The following is a 20616-nucleotide window of genomic DNA, read 5'->3' on the forward strand; positions in this document are numbered from 1 at the left end:
GGGATCTGAGGAAGACGGGGCTGCGGAGTGGTGGTGGGGGAAGGGGAGACGGGAGTCACAACAGCAGCACATAAAGACCCGGCCTGGAGTTCAAGGCTGGCGTCACAGTTGGTGGTTGCGCAATCGCTGTGAAGGTGTCATGGTCGTTGCTGGAGTCCGGGTTTTGAATATGCCCTGAGGTGTTGGAGCCGCCGAGATCAATGGCAGGGGCCGCAATCTGAAGTTCATGCCTGCTAGTTTCAGGGCCAGCAGGCTCTGGAGTCCGTAGATGTAGGATCTTGCGATCTTTGCCTAACATGACAAAGTCAAAAAAACGGTGATTGCAGGCGTAAAATCCGACGGAGGATGAAATAACGGGTAGGACCATTACAGACGGCGAAGAAAGTGTCCCGAAGGTGTGGAATGGTCTGGGATAGGTTCACCAAGTACCTCCTCATGGCGGAGAGAGTCGCCTTCAGAGCTTGACGGGAGAAGCGGCAAGAGGCAGAGTCAATAAAATGTGAGTACCTGGGATCCTCAGAAGGTCCAAATTGAGAGGCTTGGAAACGAATCCTAAAGCCAACTGGAGTAAATTGGCGACGGAGGCACGTTCCAAGAAAGGATATATGGCTGTGATAGCGAGTCTGAGTCAAAGTGTGGTCGAAAAGTTGAAGAGCCAAAGAAATTACAGATGGGGAGCAGTGAGAGATGGTTTCACTGAACTCCCGTCGAAGATAGGATCTAAACTTCTTCGGTGTAGGCATCACCGGAAGAGGCTTCGCAGTAGTGAATTTAAACGCAAACAACAGGAATTCTGCAGATGCTGGAAATTCAAGCAACACACATCAAAGTTGCTGGTGAACGCAGCAGGCCAGGCAGCATCTGTAGGAAGAGGTGCAGTCGACGTTTCAGGCCGAGACCCTTCGTCAGGCCTGCTGCGTTCACCAGCAACTTTGATGTGTGTTGCTTATAAGGCAACAATTTGTGAGTGCTCGACCGTATATTTTGACCAGCACTTTTGCTACATTACAACAGTGAATTCATTTTAACAATACTTCAACAGTGAATTCATTTTAACAATAACTTACAAATGTGTCCTTTCTTTATTTGAATAGTACCTCAAAAATACCTGAAGGACTTGGATTTTGATTTTTTTCAGTAATTTTTATTGAGCCATATTCTCAGTAATCTTACCTAAAATGAAAAATATAATTCTGAAATTTGTTGCCCCATTTAGAAAACTTTCAGGAAGACTGCAACTGCATAGTGATCTTTATTTCTTGTCCACATTCCGCCAAGAATCCATATCCATCAATTTATTTTTATACTGTTAATGCAATTTTTGGGTTTGGCACATGTAGTAATTAACCTTAACTGACTTCAGCCAGTAGCCTTCAGATTCATGCAAATATAAATAAACGTCAATAAGGAAAGAGAGCATGAGATAATGAGATTGAATCCTTAAAGTGAGGTCATTGGTTGTGGAAACATTTCAATGCTGGGGCAAGTGAGTGTAGTTATCCCCTTCTGTTCAAGAGCCTGATGATTGGGTAATAGTTCTTGACCATGATGGTGTGAGTCCTGAGACTCTTGTACCTTCTACCTGATGGCAGCGGCAATAAGTGGTCCCCTGGGTAGTGACAGTATTTCATGTGGATGTGCTCAATAGTTGGGAGGGCTCTACCCCATTATGTAGATAACTGTACGCAGGGAAAGAGGCCTTTCATGCCCACCATCATGTATTTATGCCCACCATCATGCCTATCTTCTCTATTCCCATTTGTCTGCATTAATTACATATTGATTACTATGCTCTGTTCAAGTATCTGCCCAGAATCATTTCAAATGTGGTTACTGCTTCTGTCTGCACTACTATTTGGACCCAGGTACCAACTACTCGTGAATTAATAGAGCAATAAAGCATGGATACAGGCCCTTTGGTCTAGCCAGTCTACAGTGTCTACCCAGCTAGTCCTAATTTCCCACATTCAGCCCATATCCTTCTAAGCCACAGCCCTCAAGCCACAGTGTCGCCTGTTTACAGCCACCCAGGAGAGAGGAGTTGGGATGTGTGCTCCACCAGAGGTGGTAGGGCATAGCTTCCAAGCCGAAGTTGGTTCTGACCCCAGAGCTGGCTCTGCAGAAGACAATCTGTATTACGGTCAACTGCAGATTGCTGCAATATGCATGGATTCAGGGTCTTTGACTTTTTTTTTGGTGTGACTGTATTTTACTGATATATGTGCTTGCTATCTTATATGTGCTCTGTGTTTGTGCTGTGTGTGACTGTCGGTCCTGTGTTTTCACCTTGACCCCGGAGTAATGCTGTTTCCTTTGGCTGTGTTCATGGGTATTCATGCATGATTGAATGACAATTCAACTTGAACTCCAGTTATCTCTCTAAGAGCTTCTTAAATGATACTATTGCACCTGACTCAACTGTGTCCTCTGACAGCTTGTCCCATACATTTACCATTTGCTACATTAAAAAAAAAATTCCCCTTCGGGTCCCTTTTAAATCTTTCCTCTCTCACCTTATATTTGTACTCCCTTCCCTCGGGAAAAGGACTGTTACCACTCACCTTATTCATGCCTTTCACAATTTACATTCTGCCATGCTCCAAGGAATCAAGACCTAACTTGGCCTACCTCTCCATATATATCTCTGGCATCATCCTTGTAAATCTTCTCTGCACTCTTTCCAGTTTAACCACTTCTTTCCTATATCAAGGTTACCGAAGCTGTACACAGTATTCCAAGTGCATCTTCATCAATGGCTTATACAAATGCAACATAATGTCCTGACTCCCATACTCAGTGCTCTAGATAATGAAAGCCAGCATGCCTGTATCGACACCTCCTCTATCCATAACACTACTTTCAACGAACTATATATACTGGTACTCCTAGGTCTCTCTGTTCCATTGTAGTCTCTAGTGCCCTACCATTCATTGTGCAAGTCCTATACTAGATTGACTTTCCAATGTGCATTATCTTACACTTATCTGTAATTAAACCAATTTACCACTCCTTGGCTGAGTTCTTTAACAGATCAAATCCCCCTGCAGTATGCAATAGCCTTCTACACTTGTTGAAGGCTTTATTAAAGTTCAAATAGACAACATCCACTTCTTTACCCATGTTTACAATTTTTGGCTCTGCCTTCAAAAACCACTAGAAATGTCGTATCACTTCCTAGGCATGCCACGTTGACTCTTCCTAATCAAAACGTGGATACCTTTCAAGATGGCGCTGCATTGCGTTCTCCGCCGAGTTCATGGCTCAGACTTTGGTGTTTTTGTCTAGGTTTGTCGAGATGGTTTTGGGGACAGTTGGGGAGTTTGAGGTCAGGTTAGGTTTGAGGAATGATGATGTGGTGAAGTTAGAGATTGGATTAGGGTTTACAGACACAGAAGTGAATGGGTTAAAGGCTGAACTTCCACTCTGTGCTCCGCGATCAAAGTCCAGTGAAGTAGGTGGCTGCAAAGGACATCTGTAGTCCAGCCTTTCGCTCAGCATTTGAAGGCAAGCAGCATCGACAGTTGACAGAGGACATTTGAAGTCCAGATCAAAGCCAGCAATGTGGACAGGTGACAAAGGACATTCGCAGTCCAACCTTCCACATTGCATTTGAAGGCAAGTGATATCAACAGATGGCAAAGGGCATCCACAGGCCAGGCCTTCACTCCATGCTTGAAGGCCATGAGAGCAGGAAGCACGAGGGCTGGTCAGCTGGTGCATCTGAAGTCACAGCCTGGACATGGTCTGGAGTTCGAAGTCCTATGATTGGCTCGTCCGAGGGTCAATATCAAAGATCAGGGTCTAAAGGTCAATTGGAAGTCCAGAAGTTGAAGCCCAATGGCTGAAGCCTAGGAGACTGTCCATTTGTGTGTGGGTGGATGAGAGGGAGGTTGGGTAAGAGGAAAGAGGCTTATTTTGCATTTATTGTTTTGTTGCTTGTTGTGTTCTATGTTATTCTGCCCAACATTGTGGGCATGCTTTGTAGGCACTGGGATGTGTGGTGAAACTTGCATGTTGCCCACAACATATCCCTAGTTCATGTTGGCTGTTAATGGAAATGATGCATATATGTGGAGTGCTGCGGGAGGGGTGTGGGACAGGTGGTCAGGGCAGTGGTGGTGTGGGTGTAGACACATCCAGCTCTGACACACCAGGCAAGTTTATTTGATTCAAAACAATTGGTTTATTGATCCTAACAGAATGTCTCTCTGGTGCTTCCCACTCCCACTCCTCTCCCTTCCCTTTTCTTTTTTTTAGATGATGAGGACACTCAGTCCTCATTTATTGTCATTTAGAAATGCATGCATTAAAAAATGATACAATGTTCCTCCAGAATGATATCACAAAAAAAAGGACAAACCAAGACTAAATCTGACAAAACCACATAATTATAACATATAGTTACAACAATGCAAAGCAATACTGTAATTTGATAAAGAGCAGACCATGGGCACGGTAAAAAAAAGTCTCAAAGTCCTGATCGACTCATCATCTAACGCAGGCAGTAGAAAGGAGAAACTCTCCCTGCCATGAACCTCCAAGCGCCTACAACTTGCCGATGCATTGGAAGCACCTGACCGCAGCGGACTCTGAGTCCGTCCGAAAACTTTGAGCCTCTGACCAGCCCATCCAAGCACCATCCTCTGCCAAGCGCTTCGACTCTTCCCCGGCCGCCAAACAACAAGCAAAGCGGAGGACTCGGGGCCTTCTCCTCGGGAGATTCTGGATCACACAGTAGCAGTGGCAGCGAAGCAGGCATTTCAGAAGTTTCACCAGATGTTCCTCCGTGCTCTCACATCTGTCTCCATCAAATCAGGATTTTGTACGGCCTCCACTTGACAAATAACAGACATCACCACCATCAAGCTGCGTCACGCTGCTGTCTCCTCCTCCCAACCTTTTCCCAACCATCATTCCCCTTTCCGTGTCCCTTCCCACTCTCAGTCCACAATAGAGACCTATATGGGTATCAGGCTTAATATCACTCATATATGTCATCAAATTTGTTGTTTTTTTGTGGCAGCAATACAGTGCAATACATAAAATTGCTACAGTACTGAGCAGGTCTAGGCTCCCTAGCTATATATATATGTGATTACAACAGGAATTCTGCAGATGCTGGAAATTCAAGCAACACACGTAAAAGTTGCTGGTGAACGCAGCAGGCCAGGCAGCATCTGTAGGAGGAGGTGCAGTCGACGTTTCAGGCCGAGACCCTTCGTCAGGACTAACTGAAGGAAGAGTTAGTAAGAGATTTGAAAGCTGGAGGGGGAGGGGGAGATGCAAAATGATAGGAGAAGACAGGAGGGGGAGGGATAGAGCCGAGAGCTGGACAGGTGATAGGCAAAAGGGGATACGAGAGGATCATGGGACAGGAGGTCCGGGAAGAAAGACGGGGGGGGGGGGTGACCCAGAGGATGGGCAAGAGGTATTTTCAGAGGGACAGAGGGAGAAAAAGGAGAGTGAGAGAAAGAATGTGTGTATAAAAATAAGTAACAGATGGGGTACGAGGGGGAGGTGGGGCATGAGCGGAAGTTAGAGAAGTCGATGTTCATGCCATCAGGTTGGAGGCTACCCAGACAGAATATAAGGTGTTGTTCCTCCAACCTGAGTGTGGCTTCATCTTTACAGTAGAGGAGGCCGCCCAGTGGCCACACATTTTAATTTCTGTCCGCCAGAGAAAGCAGGATCTCCCAGTGGCCACACATTTTAATTCCACATCCCATTCCCATTCTGACATGTCTATCCACGGCCTCCTCTACTGTAAAGATGAAGCCACACTCAGGTTGGAGGAACAACACCTTATATTCCGTCTGGGTAGCCTCCAACCTGATGGCATGAACATTGACTTCTCTAACTTCCGCTAATGCCCCACCTCCCCGTCGTACCCAATCGTTACTTATTTTTATACACACATTCTTTCTCTCACTCTCCTTTTTCTCCCTCTGTCCCTCTGACTATACCCCTTGCCCATCCTCTGGATCTCCCCTCCTCTTTTTCTTTCTGCCTAAGCCTCCTGTCCCATGATCCTCTCGTATCCCCTTCTGCCTATCACCTGTCCAGCTCTTGGCTCTATCCCTCCCCCTCCTGTCTTCTCCTATCATTTTGGATCTGCCCCTCCCCCTCCAACTTTCAAATCCCTTACTCACTCTTCCTTCAATTAGTCCTGACGAAGGGTCTTGTCCTGACGTCGACTGTACCTCTTCCTACAGATGCTGCCTGGCCTGCTGCGTTCACCAGCAACTTTGATGTGTATATATATATATGTGCTTAAGATTTTTGCTCAGTACTGTGTTTCACTGTGTGTTTTGATGTAAATGTGATAAATAAATCTGACCTTCTGCCAAATGCTGGTGTATTCTATCCCTCAAAATACCCTCCAGTAACTTCCCCACTGGCCTGTAGTGCCTGATTTGGCTTTGTTAGACTTGTAAAACAACAGAACAATTTTAGTCACCTTCCAATCATTTAGAACGTCACCAGTGGTTAATAACGAAGCAAATATCCTTGGCCACTGCAATTTCCTCTCCAGCCTCACAAGGACTGAGGATTCTTTGAGTCAAGCTCTGGGGATTTATCCACCTTGATGCATCCTCCCTGATAAATGCATGACCACTGAAACATCTTCACTCGTTTCTTTTATCTCTTAATCAACCATGATTTTCTCAGTAAATACAGATCCCTAGATGGGTGGGATCATATCCCCCCATCACCTGTAAATTGAGACTTAAGTAATCTACAGATCTCTTAAAGAGATCTATTCTCTCTCTATCCACACTTTTCCTCTTAATATAGCTGTGGACTCTCCTGGGTTTTTCTTGACAGATCCATTTTATACCCTTTGCTCTCACTCTCTTAATTGTATTCTTAATCTTTATATAGTCACCAAAAAATACAATCATCTTCCCCCAAAATTCAAATATAAGCTTGTTTCTTTTTCTTGACAAGAACCTCAACATCTCTTGAAATCTAAGCTTCTATAAATCCGCCCACGTTTACCTTTCACACCGATCAAACATGCTGCTTTGGGACTCCTGATATCATGCTCTTAAATGCTTCCCAGTGCCATTCATTCCTTTCCTTTGAATCAGGAGTTCCCAACCTTTTTTAATGCCATGGACCAATACCATTAAGCAAGGGGTCCATTGACTCCAGGTTGAGAACCACTGATTTAAACAGACTCAGCCAATTGACCTCTGCTATGTCCCAGAAAATTAGCTCTTCTTCTCTTTTAGGACCCCAAATTGTGTACTTGTCTTATCCTTTTTCATCACTATCTTATAACTAATATAATTATGGTCACTTGAAACAAAGCGATCTGCCAACTTCTACTTTAGTTACTTGACCATCCTTCTTCTGTAAGCATATACTGATTTATATATGACTCTATCTTTGCCTCTGCCTCTGTAGTGCTGGTCATAATAGGGCCTAGCCATGTGTCAGATCATCTCAGAACTGGTTAGAACAGTCCATATCAACCAGTAAAATGGCAATGGCAAACTGGATCTTGTGAGATAACACAAAAATTGTTAGTTTCTTGAGAAAGGCAACAGCATTTTCTTTTATGGAGACACCTTAAATCTACTAATTCCCTAAGCCTGTTGGCCTGTAAATGGTCCATATCTCCCCATTCGCTGCACATTTATCTAAGAACCTCTTAAACACGTCCATTTATTTTACCTTAATCACCTGCACCGTGTATAGATATCAGATTGGAAACTAAAACTTCAAGTGAAAATTCAATATTTCCAAACCAGATGATACAATGCCTGAAGGAAATGGTATTCATCTCATTGCATACCTTTTGTCTAGCAGGGTGATTTAAGTCACGTTTTGAAGATGTTGCTGAAGAAACCTTGGAGATTGCTAACGCATTTCTTGTACACTGCCAGTATGGAGGTGATGAATATTTGAGGCGAAGGATATGGATGATGGGTGAATGTATTTTGTCTGGATGATGCTGATCTTAAACATTGTTGGTATTACATTCATCCAGATACATTGAAACCAGTCCATTATGCTCCTGTCTCTGGGCTTAGATGATGAAAGGTTTTAGAAATTGGCATGAAATATTCTGTATCTACAATTACAATTGTCTTTGCTCATACTCAGCATGATTCCATACACTGGAGAGCTTTCCAGCAGATTCTTACTGACTTCAGTTTTATCCCGGTGTGTGGTGCAACATTTAGGTGGATGCTGTCCAGATATGAACAACATTCACTTCTTCTTGCCTTTTGAATTCAACTCCCCTCTCCTCTTCAATGCAGCAATTGTAGCCGTATTTAGATCAAAACTATAATGTTGACAAGAGTACTCTGAGCAGGGTGAATGTAGAGAAGGCAGCTGGTCCGGATGGAATACCTGGCTGTGTGCTCAGAGTCTGTGCAGGGCAGTTGGCCGGGGTCTTCACGGACATTTTTAATCTGTCCATGGTCCAGGCAGTTGTCTCCACAAGCTTCAAGATTGCCACCATCATGCCAGTGCCAAAGCATTCCACTGCCACGGGCCTGAATGACTTCTGCCCAGTTGCACTCACCCCCATCATTGCAAAGTGCTTTGAGAGACTGGTTCTATCACATCTGAAATACTGTCTGCCCACTACCCTGGGCCCCCATCAATTTGCCTATCACACCAACAAGTCAACAGAGGACGCCGTCTCCACGGCACCTCACTCTGGCCTGACCCACCTGGACAGCCCCAACTCTTACGTCAGAATGCTGTTCATTGACTTTAGTTCGGCTTTCAATATTGTGATCCCCTCTAAGCTGATCGCCAAACTTCGCCAGCTTGGTATCAGCTCATCCCTCTGCAATTGGACCTTGGACTTTCTGACTAACAGACCCCAATCAGTTAAGTTAGACAACCTCTCCTCCTCCACTCTCACCCTGAACACCGGCGTGCCTCAAGGCTGTGTGCTGAGCCCTCTTCTGTACTCCCTTTTCACCTATGACTGCGTTCCAGTATATGGTTCTAGCTCCATAAACAAATTCACAAATGACACCACGGTGGTTGGCCTGATCAGAAGGGATGATGAGACAGCCTACAGGGATGAGGTCCAGCACCTGGCCACATGGTGTGCCGACAACAACCTGGCCCTTAACACCCAGAAGATTAAGGAGATCGTTGTGGACTTCAGGCATTCTGGGAGCCATACTCACGTCCCCATCAATATCAATGGAGCTGTAGTGGAGCGTGTATCAAGCTTCAAATTCCTTGGTGTCCACATTTCCGAGGATCTCACCTGGTCCCTGAACTCCTCCATCCTGATCAAAAAGGCGCAACAGCACCTTTATTTCCTGCAGAGCATCAAGAAAGCTCACCTCTGTCCCAGGATACTGATGGACTTCTACCGCTGTACCATTGAGAGCATACTCACCAACTGCATCTCAGTGTGCTATGGTAATTGTCCTGTATCGGACCGCAAAGCACTCCAGCATGTGGTGAAAACTGCCCAGCGGATTATTGGCACCCAATTACCCACCATTGAGAACATCTACCATAAACGCTGCCTGGGCAGGGCGAAAAGCATTATCAAGGATGCATCTCACCCTAACCATGGTCTTTTTACTCTCCTCCAATCCGGTAGGCGCTACAGGAGCCTCCGCTCCCGCACCAGCAGGCACAGGAAGAGCTTCTTCCCTGAGGCTGTGACCCTGCTGAACTTCACAATACAGCGCTAAGCAGTATTGCACCCATATTGTACTGTCTCAGTACTTTTATATTTGTGTGCTGTAGCACTTAAACTTATTATTCGCAATTATTTTGTAAATAATACTATTCTTTGCATTTCTGGTCATGCTAACTGCATTCCATTGGCTTTGTATCTGTACTCGGCACAGTGACAATAAAGTTGAATCTAATCTAATCTTTTAAAAAAAATTTTTTAAGGTCTTTCTTGCATCTTTTAATCATGAATATAATCAATAGTTTCCCTGAAGACTCATCTCTAATAATCAACAGCTTTGAATGTTCTAAATACTTTCAGGGAGTGTTTGAGTGTAAATTCTGCAGCTTTTCAAGCCTATAATGTTCATTTTCTAGGTCATCCTGATGGTCTGATGATTTCGAATACAGGTTTTCAATTCTTCAATTCCATATCCAGTTAATGAAGAGATTGGGATTATGTGTTTAAACTGGGCTTGTCTCATGGGGACCATTTCTTCTGGTATTAAGTGATAGAAATCTTGAGGCTGCTGAAGTTGTTGCATCAGCTCTTTAAATTTTTCTGCAGCATTCTCTAAATCCATTTTGTTTACAGCTAACAATGCAGGCTTTGATAAAAGCTCCACTTAATATAGCTCCAACTCCTTTGTTAAAAGCTGAACAGCTTCAAATACATTTCTAAATGGTGTTTCAGATGAAAGTTGAAATCCAGTCACATCCACCACATAAAGAAGTTGCTTGGTCCTCTCTACAGGTTTAAGAAACTTATGACCCATTCCTTTATTTAAGTGTGCACCTTCAATCAAACCAGGCAGATCTGCTATTGACACCTGTTTGTAATCACTGTATAATTACGTTCCAATTTCTGGTTTCAAAGTAGTGAATGGATAATCTGCAATTTTTGGTTTTGCATGAAACAATTTGCTCAATAGTGTAGATTTCCCAGCATTTGGAAACCCAACCAATCCAACATTTGCTACCAGCGTCAAATCCATTCTTATGATTCCACCTTGGTCCTTAGAAGGCAGAAAGTTAGTCCTAAATGATCCGCCATGACCACCCTGGGCTACAATTAACCGATCCCCTGTTCGGTTCAGTTCACCTATTATCTTCCCATTATCATTAGTGATTGAAATTCCAACTGGGCCATAAATTTCACAGTCTTTTCCCTTTGCACCTTTAAGTGATCGTATGCTGCTGTTAGCACCAACACCAGCTACAAAACGTTTATTTGGATATTTATCCTTGATCATCTTCAAGGTTATTCCATCTTGTGCAACAACCAAGACATTCCCACCATTTCCACCGTCACCTCCAAATCGGGGAAAGCCCATTCCACCAGTACCCCCACGGACATATAGTCTAAGATTATCAATAAAGTTGCCATACTTTCTCAGCAACGCGGGGCCGCACTGCACCATGGCAACCACAGCCGGAATCTGTCTGTCAGAGCTTCCGCCTCCTCCAAACCTTCATCCGTTTACTGAGGGAAACCAGAGGCATTCACTTATTGCGATCTCCTTATTAAATAATAAAACATTTGCGCTGTACGATATGTTAATTTCAGCAGCACGATCAAGCCAAAGAGATCGAGAAACGTGTATAATTGTCAAGGAAAGCCTTTGGTACGTCATCTTCAAATCTAATCTAATCTACAAACGTTTGTAATATTCTACAGTAAAATATGTATCCAGAGCTGATTATGGTGAGTGGCAGAACAAGATCAGTTCAGTCAACGATTGTGCTGCCAAGCCGCTTGTGGTGGTGTCTTTGACATTCCCCTGCCCAGAGCAGATTTGTGTTCTGGCTATATTTCCACTGAGACTGCTCTTAGGAGGAGTTTTGATTGATCTTCTTGGGTGAAATAGTAGGAGATAATCAGAAAGAGGCTTCCTTGTTCCTATGTTCTTGTTGAGAACTCCTTGGCTTAATTCCTAATCGTATAACTCTGCCTTCCTGTTGAAAAAATCTGAGAGAGAAAAAATAACAAGATGATTTGATAATAATAGAAAACCTGACCTAATGATGTGTTAAGAAATATTTGAAAAAGCAGACAATTTAAAAACCTCAAATTACACTCTGAAGTTATTCACGACTATCCTCTTCTTACAGAAGCATCTGCATGATGCTAAACTAGGGCACATCATCAGTGATGTTACCTGGGGTCGTCAGGTGTTTTGGGTCTTTCAACATCATACACCATCGCCCAGGCGATCCACCCGGGGTTGATCAGACGCCAGCCTGTGCCCTAGCAGCAACCCATGGATCTTTATCCAGAGCCATCTTGACGCTTTCTCTGCTGCATCTGTGGTGGTAGAAATGGCTCTCCTCCTTCTCTCTCCCGTGATTCCAAGTGCAGTGTATACTTTGCAGAGCAACTGGCCTGCATAGCCATGACACCAGACCTCCACAGGCCAACACTTTGCTCTCCAGCCTCATCCTTGGCAATTACTCTTCAGATCTTCATACCTGGCTCTTTTCCACTCATAGCCCTCCTCCATGTGCTCTTCCCAAGGCATGGTAAGCTCAAGCATAAGAACGTGCTTCACTGAGTCGGACCACAACACAATATCGGGCCTCAATATAGTCTCTGTGATGTGGGGAGGAAACTGCAGCTGTTTTCCCAGGTCTGCTTTTAGCTTCCAGTCCTGCGCAGTGAAGAGCAACCCAGTTACTTTCCAGTGTTCTGTTGGTCTTTCCCCCCTTTGACAAAGCAGATGGTACTCTTGACCAGACTTGTTTTCCGGCAGATGTTAAGGGTGCTGTAGATTGTCTCAGCAATTGTCCGGAGGCCCTGGTCATGCTGCCACTGATAACAGCCATCGGCAAGAGCTCTGGGGCAGCTGCTCTAGCGTACCGGTCTTCTCACAGAGGGGTCAAGCTGGTCGTTCTGCGAGGCCCCAGCAGTGCAGGTTAGATGGGCTAGGAATCTTAAATTGTACATCTATCACTAGCAAACTGTACATTTGCTATTCATTTGTAGACTTTTAATATTTGCATTGGCTATGATAAAGCAGAAGTCATTTCAGAATTGTGTCCCAGCCTAGGCTGTTTCAATATAATATAGGTAGCATTTGACTTTAATGATTGTACAATTGACAGAGATGTTTTTTTTCCAACTCACAACGAGCGACAGGGAATATAGTGGATTCCAGTTAAATGAGACACATCAGGACCAGTACATTTTAGCCTCATTAAGCAGCTGCCCCAATTAGCTGAGGTTTCATAGAAATAGTTAAAAAGGTCTAAAAGAGACAAGCTGAGTACTTAAAAGAATTATGTACTTAATTATGTACTTAATTAAAAGAATTATGTACTTAAAAGAAATGCAGAACAAATCAGAACACTACCAACAGTACTACAGTACTATAAAACTGTGTATTAGTTCCTAATAGTTATTGACGGAAGAATTCATCCAGTGTATGCAATGAACAAAATCAGCGCAGACACCTGGTGCAGATAAGGGATAGCCTTCCTACAATGTTATCAACGATTGCATCCTCCAAATCTTTATTTTAATTGTAACATTCAAAATGATTGTCAATACCTTCAAATTCTTTGCAGTTCCTAACTTGCTGAAGTAGTGGAATCATTTCATTTGCACTCCCGGCTGCTTCTGACCATCTGTGTGAAAGCTTGCAAGAGCAGTGAGCAAAACAGTTCCACACTGTCTTTACCTACCATCCCATCAGCCTCTGCATCTATCATACTATCTTTCACAACTTCCACCATCTCCAAAGAGATCCTACCACTAAACATACTTTTACTTCCACCCACCGCATTCCATAGGGATCACTCTCTCTGTGATTCCCTTGTCCATTCGTCCCTCCCCACTAATCTCCCTCCCAGCACTTATCTCTGCAGCGGCCAAAGTGCTACACCTGCCCAGACACCTCCTCCCTCACCTCCATTCAGGGCCCAGGCAGCCCTTCCAGGTGAGGCAACACAACACTGGTGAATCCGCTGGAGTTGTCGATTGTGTCCGCTGCTCCCGATGCGGCTCCCTCTGCATTGGTGACACATGATGTCAAGCACCTCCGCACCATCCACCACAAGCAGGTCTTCCCAGTGGCAAAACATTTTAATTCCCATTCCCATTCCGCTGTGTCGGTCCATGTCATCCGCATGTGCAAAGATGAGGCCACTCTTAGGGTGGAGGAGCAACATCCTATATTCTGTCTGGCTAGCCTCCAACCTGATGGCATGAATATCAATTTCTTCTTCTGGTAAACAAATTCCACCCACCCTCTTCCTCTCTTCCCCACTCTGATCTCACCTGCCTATTACTTCCCCCTCGGTCCTCCTTCCCTTCCTCCTATAGTCCACTCTCCTGTTCAAACTGATTCCTTCTTCTCCAGCCCTTGACCTTTTCCACTCACCTTGCTTCACCCATCACCATCCAGCTAGCTTTCTTCCCCTTCTCCCACCTTTTTATTCTATCATCTTCCCCTTTCCTTTCCAGTCCTGAAGAAGGGTCCTGGCCTGAAATGTCACCTATCTATTCATTTCCATAGATGCTGCCTGACCTGCTGAGTTCCTCCTGCTTTTTGTGTGTGTTGCTTTGGATTTTCATCATCTGTAGACCTTCTCATGTTTATTAGTTGTCTTACTGCTTATTCCTCACCAACTATCAGTGACAAAAATCACTGCCTTTTGAACACAAACACACACAACTGATGTTTTTTAAAAATTGACCGCTCTAGCAGTGTAGCGTATAACGGCTACACAAGTGTGTAGCTGGACTATGTTCTGCAATCTCTTTCCCCAGTTAAGTGGAATAGTGTCCTAAATAAATAAAAGGAACCCTGGCAATTTTCGCTTTGGTTTTTGTTCTTTACGACTTGTCCTAAACTAGCGTCTGCCTCGATTAACCAATAGCCAAATTAACCAGAACCCATTGTACTGAGGTTAATTTTTACCTTCACTGCGGCACTAATGTGACGAAGCTGATTACCTGTCATTTTACAACTCATTTGATTTTCATCCTACATGAGCTTATTTAATGTAATCAGCTTGGCCACATTAATTGCGCAGGTTCTGAAGGTGAGAATCACTTCCGAACTGGGTTGCAGTACAACTTAATGATATGAATTAAATGTTCTCAGCAGATTTGAATTAAAAATTATTCCTGACATATAATATTCAAGTTCTTTTGAACTGAAATCCAAAGTTTAAGCAAATCCAAATTAATTTTTAATATAAGGAATATGACACGAGCCTTTTACCAATATTATATCCTCTTATCAAAATACTTCCACATTTATCTCTGGAAATATGCAATTAATCTGTTCTTTGTTAATGAACCTGGCTCCGTAAAGTCTGCTGTGAGGATAATGGTACTCATTTATTAAGTGCTTGCTTGATCAGCGTCTTCCCTCAGCCAACAGTTCAAAGGTTGTTGAAATGACTTGTCAGCAAAACTGTGAAACTGAGCTCATAAAAGTAAGTTGCTTCCTGTGCATATCTATTATTGTTTTAATCATAGCCCACATCTTTGGCAACATGGATAAATTGATCTGCATCTTAACTTCAATCGTAAGCGCAACATTTTGTTTTCACTTAAACCAATGAAGGGTACCAGTGTAGGTGCAGATAAGACATATCAATATAGAATTGTTTAACCATTCAAATTCATATGGACCGATCAGATTGTGCAAAGACATCAAGTTGAGGCAAAAGAATAGAGGACAATTTCTAAGATGCCTGTACGTAATCTTTGATCTTCATTCGATTTACCTACTAGTAGTTGATGTTCAAAAGAATTGTGAGACATAAGGATATATCTGCCTTCATATTTTATGCCATATTTCGCAAATGTTTACTATCAATTATTTCCATTGTTCAGTGCATCTGAGGCTGCGGATGAGATCTTAAAGAAATTCAAATGAAACAATTGTAAAGGCAAACTCTCTGAGACAAACACAACCTTCCTAAGGCAGGGTAACTCAACAGAATCAGAATTAGCAACTGCCACATATATTCAAATGAGTTGTATCTGTGAGTGGGGGGGAAATGGATGCATGCTAAAGTCTGTATCCCTACTGATGCAGCAGGAATTTTTAGCAGATTGAAGGAGACAAGCGTCATCATCTAACAAAACCCATCACAGAAACATGCTACTTCTGTTGTGCCACTCATTTACAGTATTGTGCAAAAGTCTTAGGCACACATCTATAGCTAGGGTGCCTAAGGCATCTGTGCTGTACTGTATTTTTTAATGCGGAGCAGAGAGTGAGTTTGTAAATCTGGCAGGAGCAAAGGATGGGAATGGTGATGGTGACGGTGGCGGTGGCGTGCCGTGGGAGGGCTGTCAGACAGATGGCGAGAAGAAGTGCCAGGGGAGGGGGCTGAGTTGTGCGGGTGCAGAGTCACCCAGCTCTGAGACACCAGGCAAGGTCATTTGATTCCAAACAACTGGCTTATTGATCAGAATCAGGTTTACTATCACTAGCATATGTCATAAAATTTATATATATGTTAAAAAAGTTAAATTAAGTAACTAGGTAACTAGTGCAAAAAAAGAAAAGAAAAAGTAGTGAGGTAGTGCTCATGGGTTCAATGTCTATTCAGAGATCTGGTGGCAGAGGAGAAGAAGCTATTCCTGATTTGTTGAGTGGGTGCCTGCAGGCTCTTGTACCTCTTTCCTGATGTAGCAATCAGAAGTGGACATGTCTTGTGTGATGAAGGTCCGTAATGCTGCCTTTATGAGGCATCGTTCCTTGAAGATGACTTGAATACTGTGGAGGCCAGTGCCCATAATGGAGCTGACTAAGTTCACAACTCTCTGCAGCTTTTCTTTCGATCCTGAGCAGTCTCCCCATCCCCTTACCCAATGATGATGTAGCCAGTTAGAATTCACTACACTGTACATCTGTAGAAATGTGTGAGTTATAGACTGGCATGCCGCCTTCGTAACTGCAGCAAAATGTTGGGCCCAGGAAAGATCCTCAGAGATATTGACACCCATGGAATTTGAAATTGCTCACCTTTCCACTTCTGATCCCTCGATGAGGACTGGTGTCTGTTCACTCGTCTTACTCTTTCTGAAGTCCACAATCAATTCCTTGGCCTTACTGACATTGAATGCAAGGTTGTTGCTGTGACACCGCTCAATTATATGCCTTTTTGTCATCATCTGAATGTCCGTTTGGTGCTTCCTGCTCCTTCCCCTTTCCCTTCTCCTATTTCCAATTATGATTCCCCTCTCCCTTCCCCCTTCCCACTCGCAGTTCACATAGAGATCCTGATCTCCGGTTTATCATTACTCACATGTCATGAAATTTGACTTTTTTGTGGCAGCAGTACTGTGCAATACATAAAATTACTACAGTACTTCGGAAAAGTCAGGCAGCCTACATATAATTCTAATATCCATCATTTAACATTGTGAGATACAGATATTTAATACCAAAATATCCTAGCAATCTGATAAGTATTTAATAGAACTGGGCACATTGACCAAAACAGATCAACCAACTTGTAATTCATTTCTATGAAAATTTGACCATCCATTCTTTTGACAGAACCTGATGACTTGCCAACCATAATTTCACTTCAGTTAGCATTTTTATCTTTGTAAAATATCTGTATTTGTGAACTCAATGCAGATAAACACTCGGCTCTCTAGGTATGGCTCCTCGTTCGACCTTGCAGTGGTCAAGATGCCATTGTGACTAGACTGCTGAATGCTGAGTACTTTCAGGAAATCATGGGTTCTAACACTGAAACTATGCCAGTTGTAAAGGTGACTCACACAGTAGGTATCAACATGGCCAGTTTGAGCTTTGACTGCCATGGCCCACACACTCCTGTTTTGGGTCAAGTGGATCAATTCATTGGTATTCATTTCCAGTTCTCTGGCTGCTGTCTCCATCATCATTTGTCTTTGTCTTCCTCTTGCTTTCTTCCCTTCAATCGTTCCCATAATTACCGTGCATTTTTCTTTCCTAATCACATGTTCAATGAAGTTACGTTGCCTTTTCATGATCTCATACATTATTTCTCTTTTTGTATTTGCTCTGTTCATGACATCCTTGTTAGATATTCATTTCATCCATAATATTCTTTGCATCCTCCTCAAAAACCACATCTCTGCTGCTTCAATTCATTTCCTCATGTTACTAGATACTGTCAAACATTCTGAGCCATATAACATAACTGGATAAACGTAACATTTCAGTACTCTGAGGCGGGTTGTCATGCCTAGTTTAGTATTGGTCAGTATACTCTTCATTCTCGTAAAGATGTCTTTTGTTATCCCTATTCTTCTTTTGACAAATGGCCTTTCATTGCTAAAAACAATAACATATTGACAACCATACTGTTAATAATAAAAAACTTCAGTGCATAAGTCACTCAGTCTCTGAACTTTGGTTCAAATAACCCTTACCATATGTGGCTAATTATAATTTTTAGAACCACCGATCTCAAAATTCCCTCTTTCTTGCAATGATTACTTTAGAACCTCAACTCACTGATTTCAATCCTCTAGTAAAATCAGTGCAAAGAATAAAACTCTAATAATATTTTTGCATGTTCATTAAAGATATCACAGCCAACTGACAACGATTTAAAATTTTAAAAAAAAGGAAGCTGACCATCACAGAAATGTGAAGGATTCGGAGTTCTTCCTCAGCAGAGTCTGATTCTGAGTAGATAGTTGGGATCAGGCCTGGTAAGCGATGAGCGATATTTTGATGGTGAACATGGAAAAGCAAGGTCCCATTTTCCAGCCATTGTTGCCTCCAGCGAACATGGGGGATCTCGTCGGCATAGCCAGATATCTCTGCAAGCAAAAAAAAAACAAAGATATTGATTGAGAATTTCATTGAAGAAAGTGGAAAGCCCAAAGCATGTTGAAAGCAATTTCAAATTTAATAATATAACAACACTTCAGCAAATGCAATAATATGTAATCTTTCCCCTGTACTCATGGTAACTTATTTATTGATTCAAACAAAAGAGAAGCTGGAAGCATCCCTGAACTTCAATTAAATTTCAATCAAAAACAAGTAAAAGATATTGAACTTTCAAATTACAGATTAGATGAGGTAAGAATTAATGGGCACTTGCATACTTCATTCAGCTAGTTGTCAACCCAAATCATGAAATAATAATGGGTAGTTCGATTATCATGAATAATATTCCTATAATAGGAAGAAATATTCAATCATGGCAGTGCTTTTCATTGCAATAAGTAGAACATTAACTGTACACCCAAATCCATCATGTGAAATACACTCCAAGCACATTACTGGGCTATGTATCAACCAAGCAATATTCATGATGAGACATTGCAACAAGTTCCTTCAATTCCCCTCTATAGTGAAAATTCTACAGATTCTGCTCTGCACCTCTTCTGTACTGCCAAGTCCTAAATGTATATTTAATTTAATTCTAGGTACAAATAATAAAGTAAACATTTAGTTCAATATTGATGGACTCAGAAGTGTTCGATTTGTGCAGAGGTCAAGCATTGCAAGTTGTTAATTTGCTGAACATACAACATGCAAAATCTATACATATTTTAATAATCTTAATTGTAATGCACAATCCTATGGGAATCCAGAAGACCATAAGATATCGGAGCAAAATTAGGCCATTTGGCCCATTGAGCCTGCTCTGCCATTTCATCATGGCTGATCCAATTTTCCTCTCAGCCCCAATCTCCTGTCTTCTCCCTGTATCCCCTCATGCCCTGACCAATCAAGAATCTATCAACCTCGGCCTTAAGTATACAGTACATACAAACTTCGCTTCCACAGCTGCCTGTGGCAAAGAATTCCACTGATTCGCCACTCTCTGGCTAAAGAAATTCCTCCTCATCTCTATTCTAAAAGGACGTTCTCCTCTGAGACTGTGTCCCCTGGTCTGAGACTCTTCCACCATAGGAAACATCCTCTCCACATCCATCCTATCAAGGACTTTCACCATTCAATAGGTTTCAATGAAGTCACCTCCCATTCTTCTGAATTCTAGTGAATACAGCCCTAGAGCCATCAGATGCTGTTCACATGACAAGCTATTCAATCCTGGAATCATATTTGTGAACCTCCTCTGAACCCTTATTAAAGTTACATATGATGGAATGAAATCAAAAGGAGAGAATAGAAAGGACTTCAGGCTTTTAGGTGGTGAAAAGAGAACAATGCGGAATCTGAAACACAAGAAACTCTGCAGATGCTGGAAATCTAAAACAACATACACACGCACACACAGAATGCTGGAGGAACTCAGCAGGTCAGGAACCATCTGTGGAAATGATAGTCAACATTCTGGGCTGAGACCCTTCTTCAGGACTGGACTAAGGAATCTTTCCTTTTTTTTTGGAATGATTCAGTACCTATTCTAAAATTAAATGTATGTCAAAGGCTTTTAATTCAGTAAAAAAAAGTAATTTAATGACAAATGATTTTCTGGAAGACGATTATATAGAGACAAAATTATAAAACGAGTCTCAACAATGGGGACTAATTTGAAACTATTTATGCATCTGAAATTAAAAAATCAATAGTCAGATCAATGTGCAAATGGAAGAATTAAACAAAACTCAGCAAATTCATAATAATTCAGTAAAGATTCAATTGGCAATTATTTTCTCCTTGTCTCTACCAGAGACACATACCAGAAACATTAGAGAAGATAAGATGGACACTATTGTGATACACTGCAATTTGTCAATCAGGCAACAGTCTTCATCAAAACTCACATAAAAATGGGAGCTATTTGTACTAAGTACATGCTTATTCACCCATTTCAACTACAGAAGGACCTACTCTTGGATACATACATGGAATTATGATGTAGTGGCCAATACAGAGACTTGGCTGGCACCAGGGCAGGAATGGATTCTCAATATTCCTGGATTTCAGTGCTTTAAAAGGGATAGAGAGGGCGGAAAAAGGGGAGGAGGTGTGGCATTACTGGTCAGGGATACTACTACAGCTACAG

At 42.5% G+C, this 20616-nt stretch overlaps 1 protein-coding gene and 1 pseudogene across 1 annotated transcript in view; both read right to left on the reverse strand.

The window, feature by feature from the left end:
- Nucleotides 1-20616, reverse strand: part of astn1 (astrotactin 1) — a 2838691-nt gene that overhangs the window by 2268352 nt on the left and 549723 nt on the right. Inside the window, exon 2 of the mRNA XM_063063753.1 lies at nucleotides 18264-18451. Within this exon, the coding sequence (XP_062919823.1) occupies nucleotides 18264-18451 (188 nt within the window). The remainder of the gene's footprint in view (nucleotides 1-18263; nucleotides 18452-20616) is intronic.
- On the reverse strand, nucleotides 9985-11087 carry LOC134354667 (GTP-binding protein 10-like; annotated as a pseudogene).

The sequence above is a fragment of the Mobula hypostoma genome, chromosome 12, assembly GCF_963921235.1.
Source record: "Mobula hypostoma chromosome 12, sMobHyp1.1, whole genome shotgun sequence".
NCBI lineage: Eukaryota > Metazoa > Chordata > Chondrichthyes > Myliobatiformes > Myliobatidae > Mobula > Mobula hypostoma.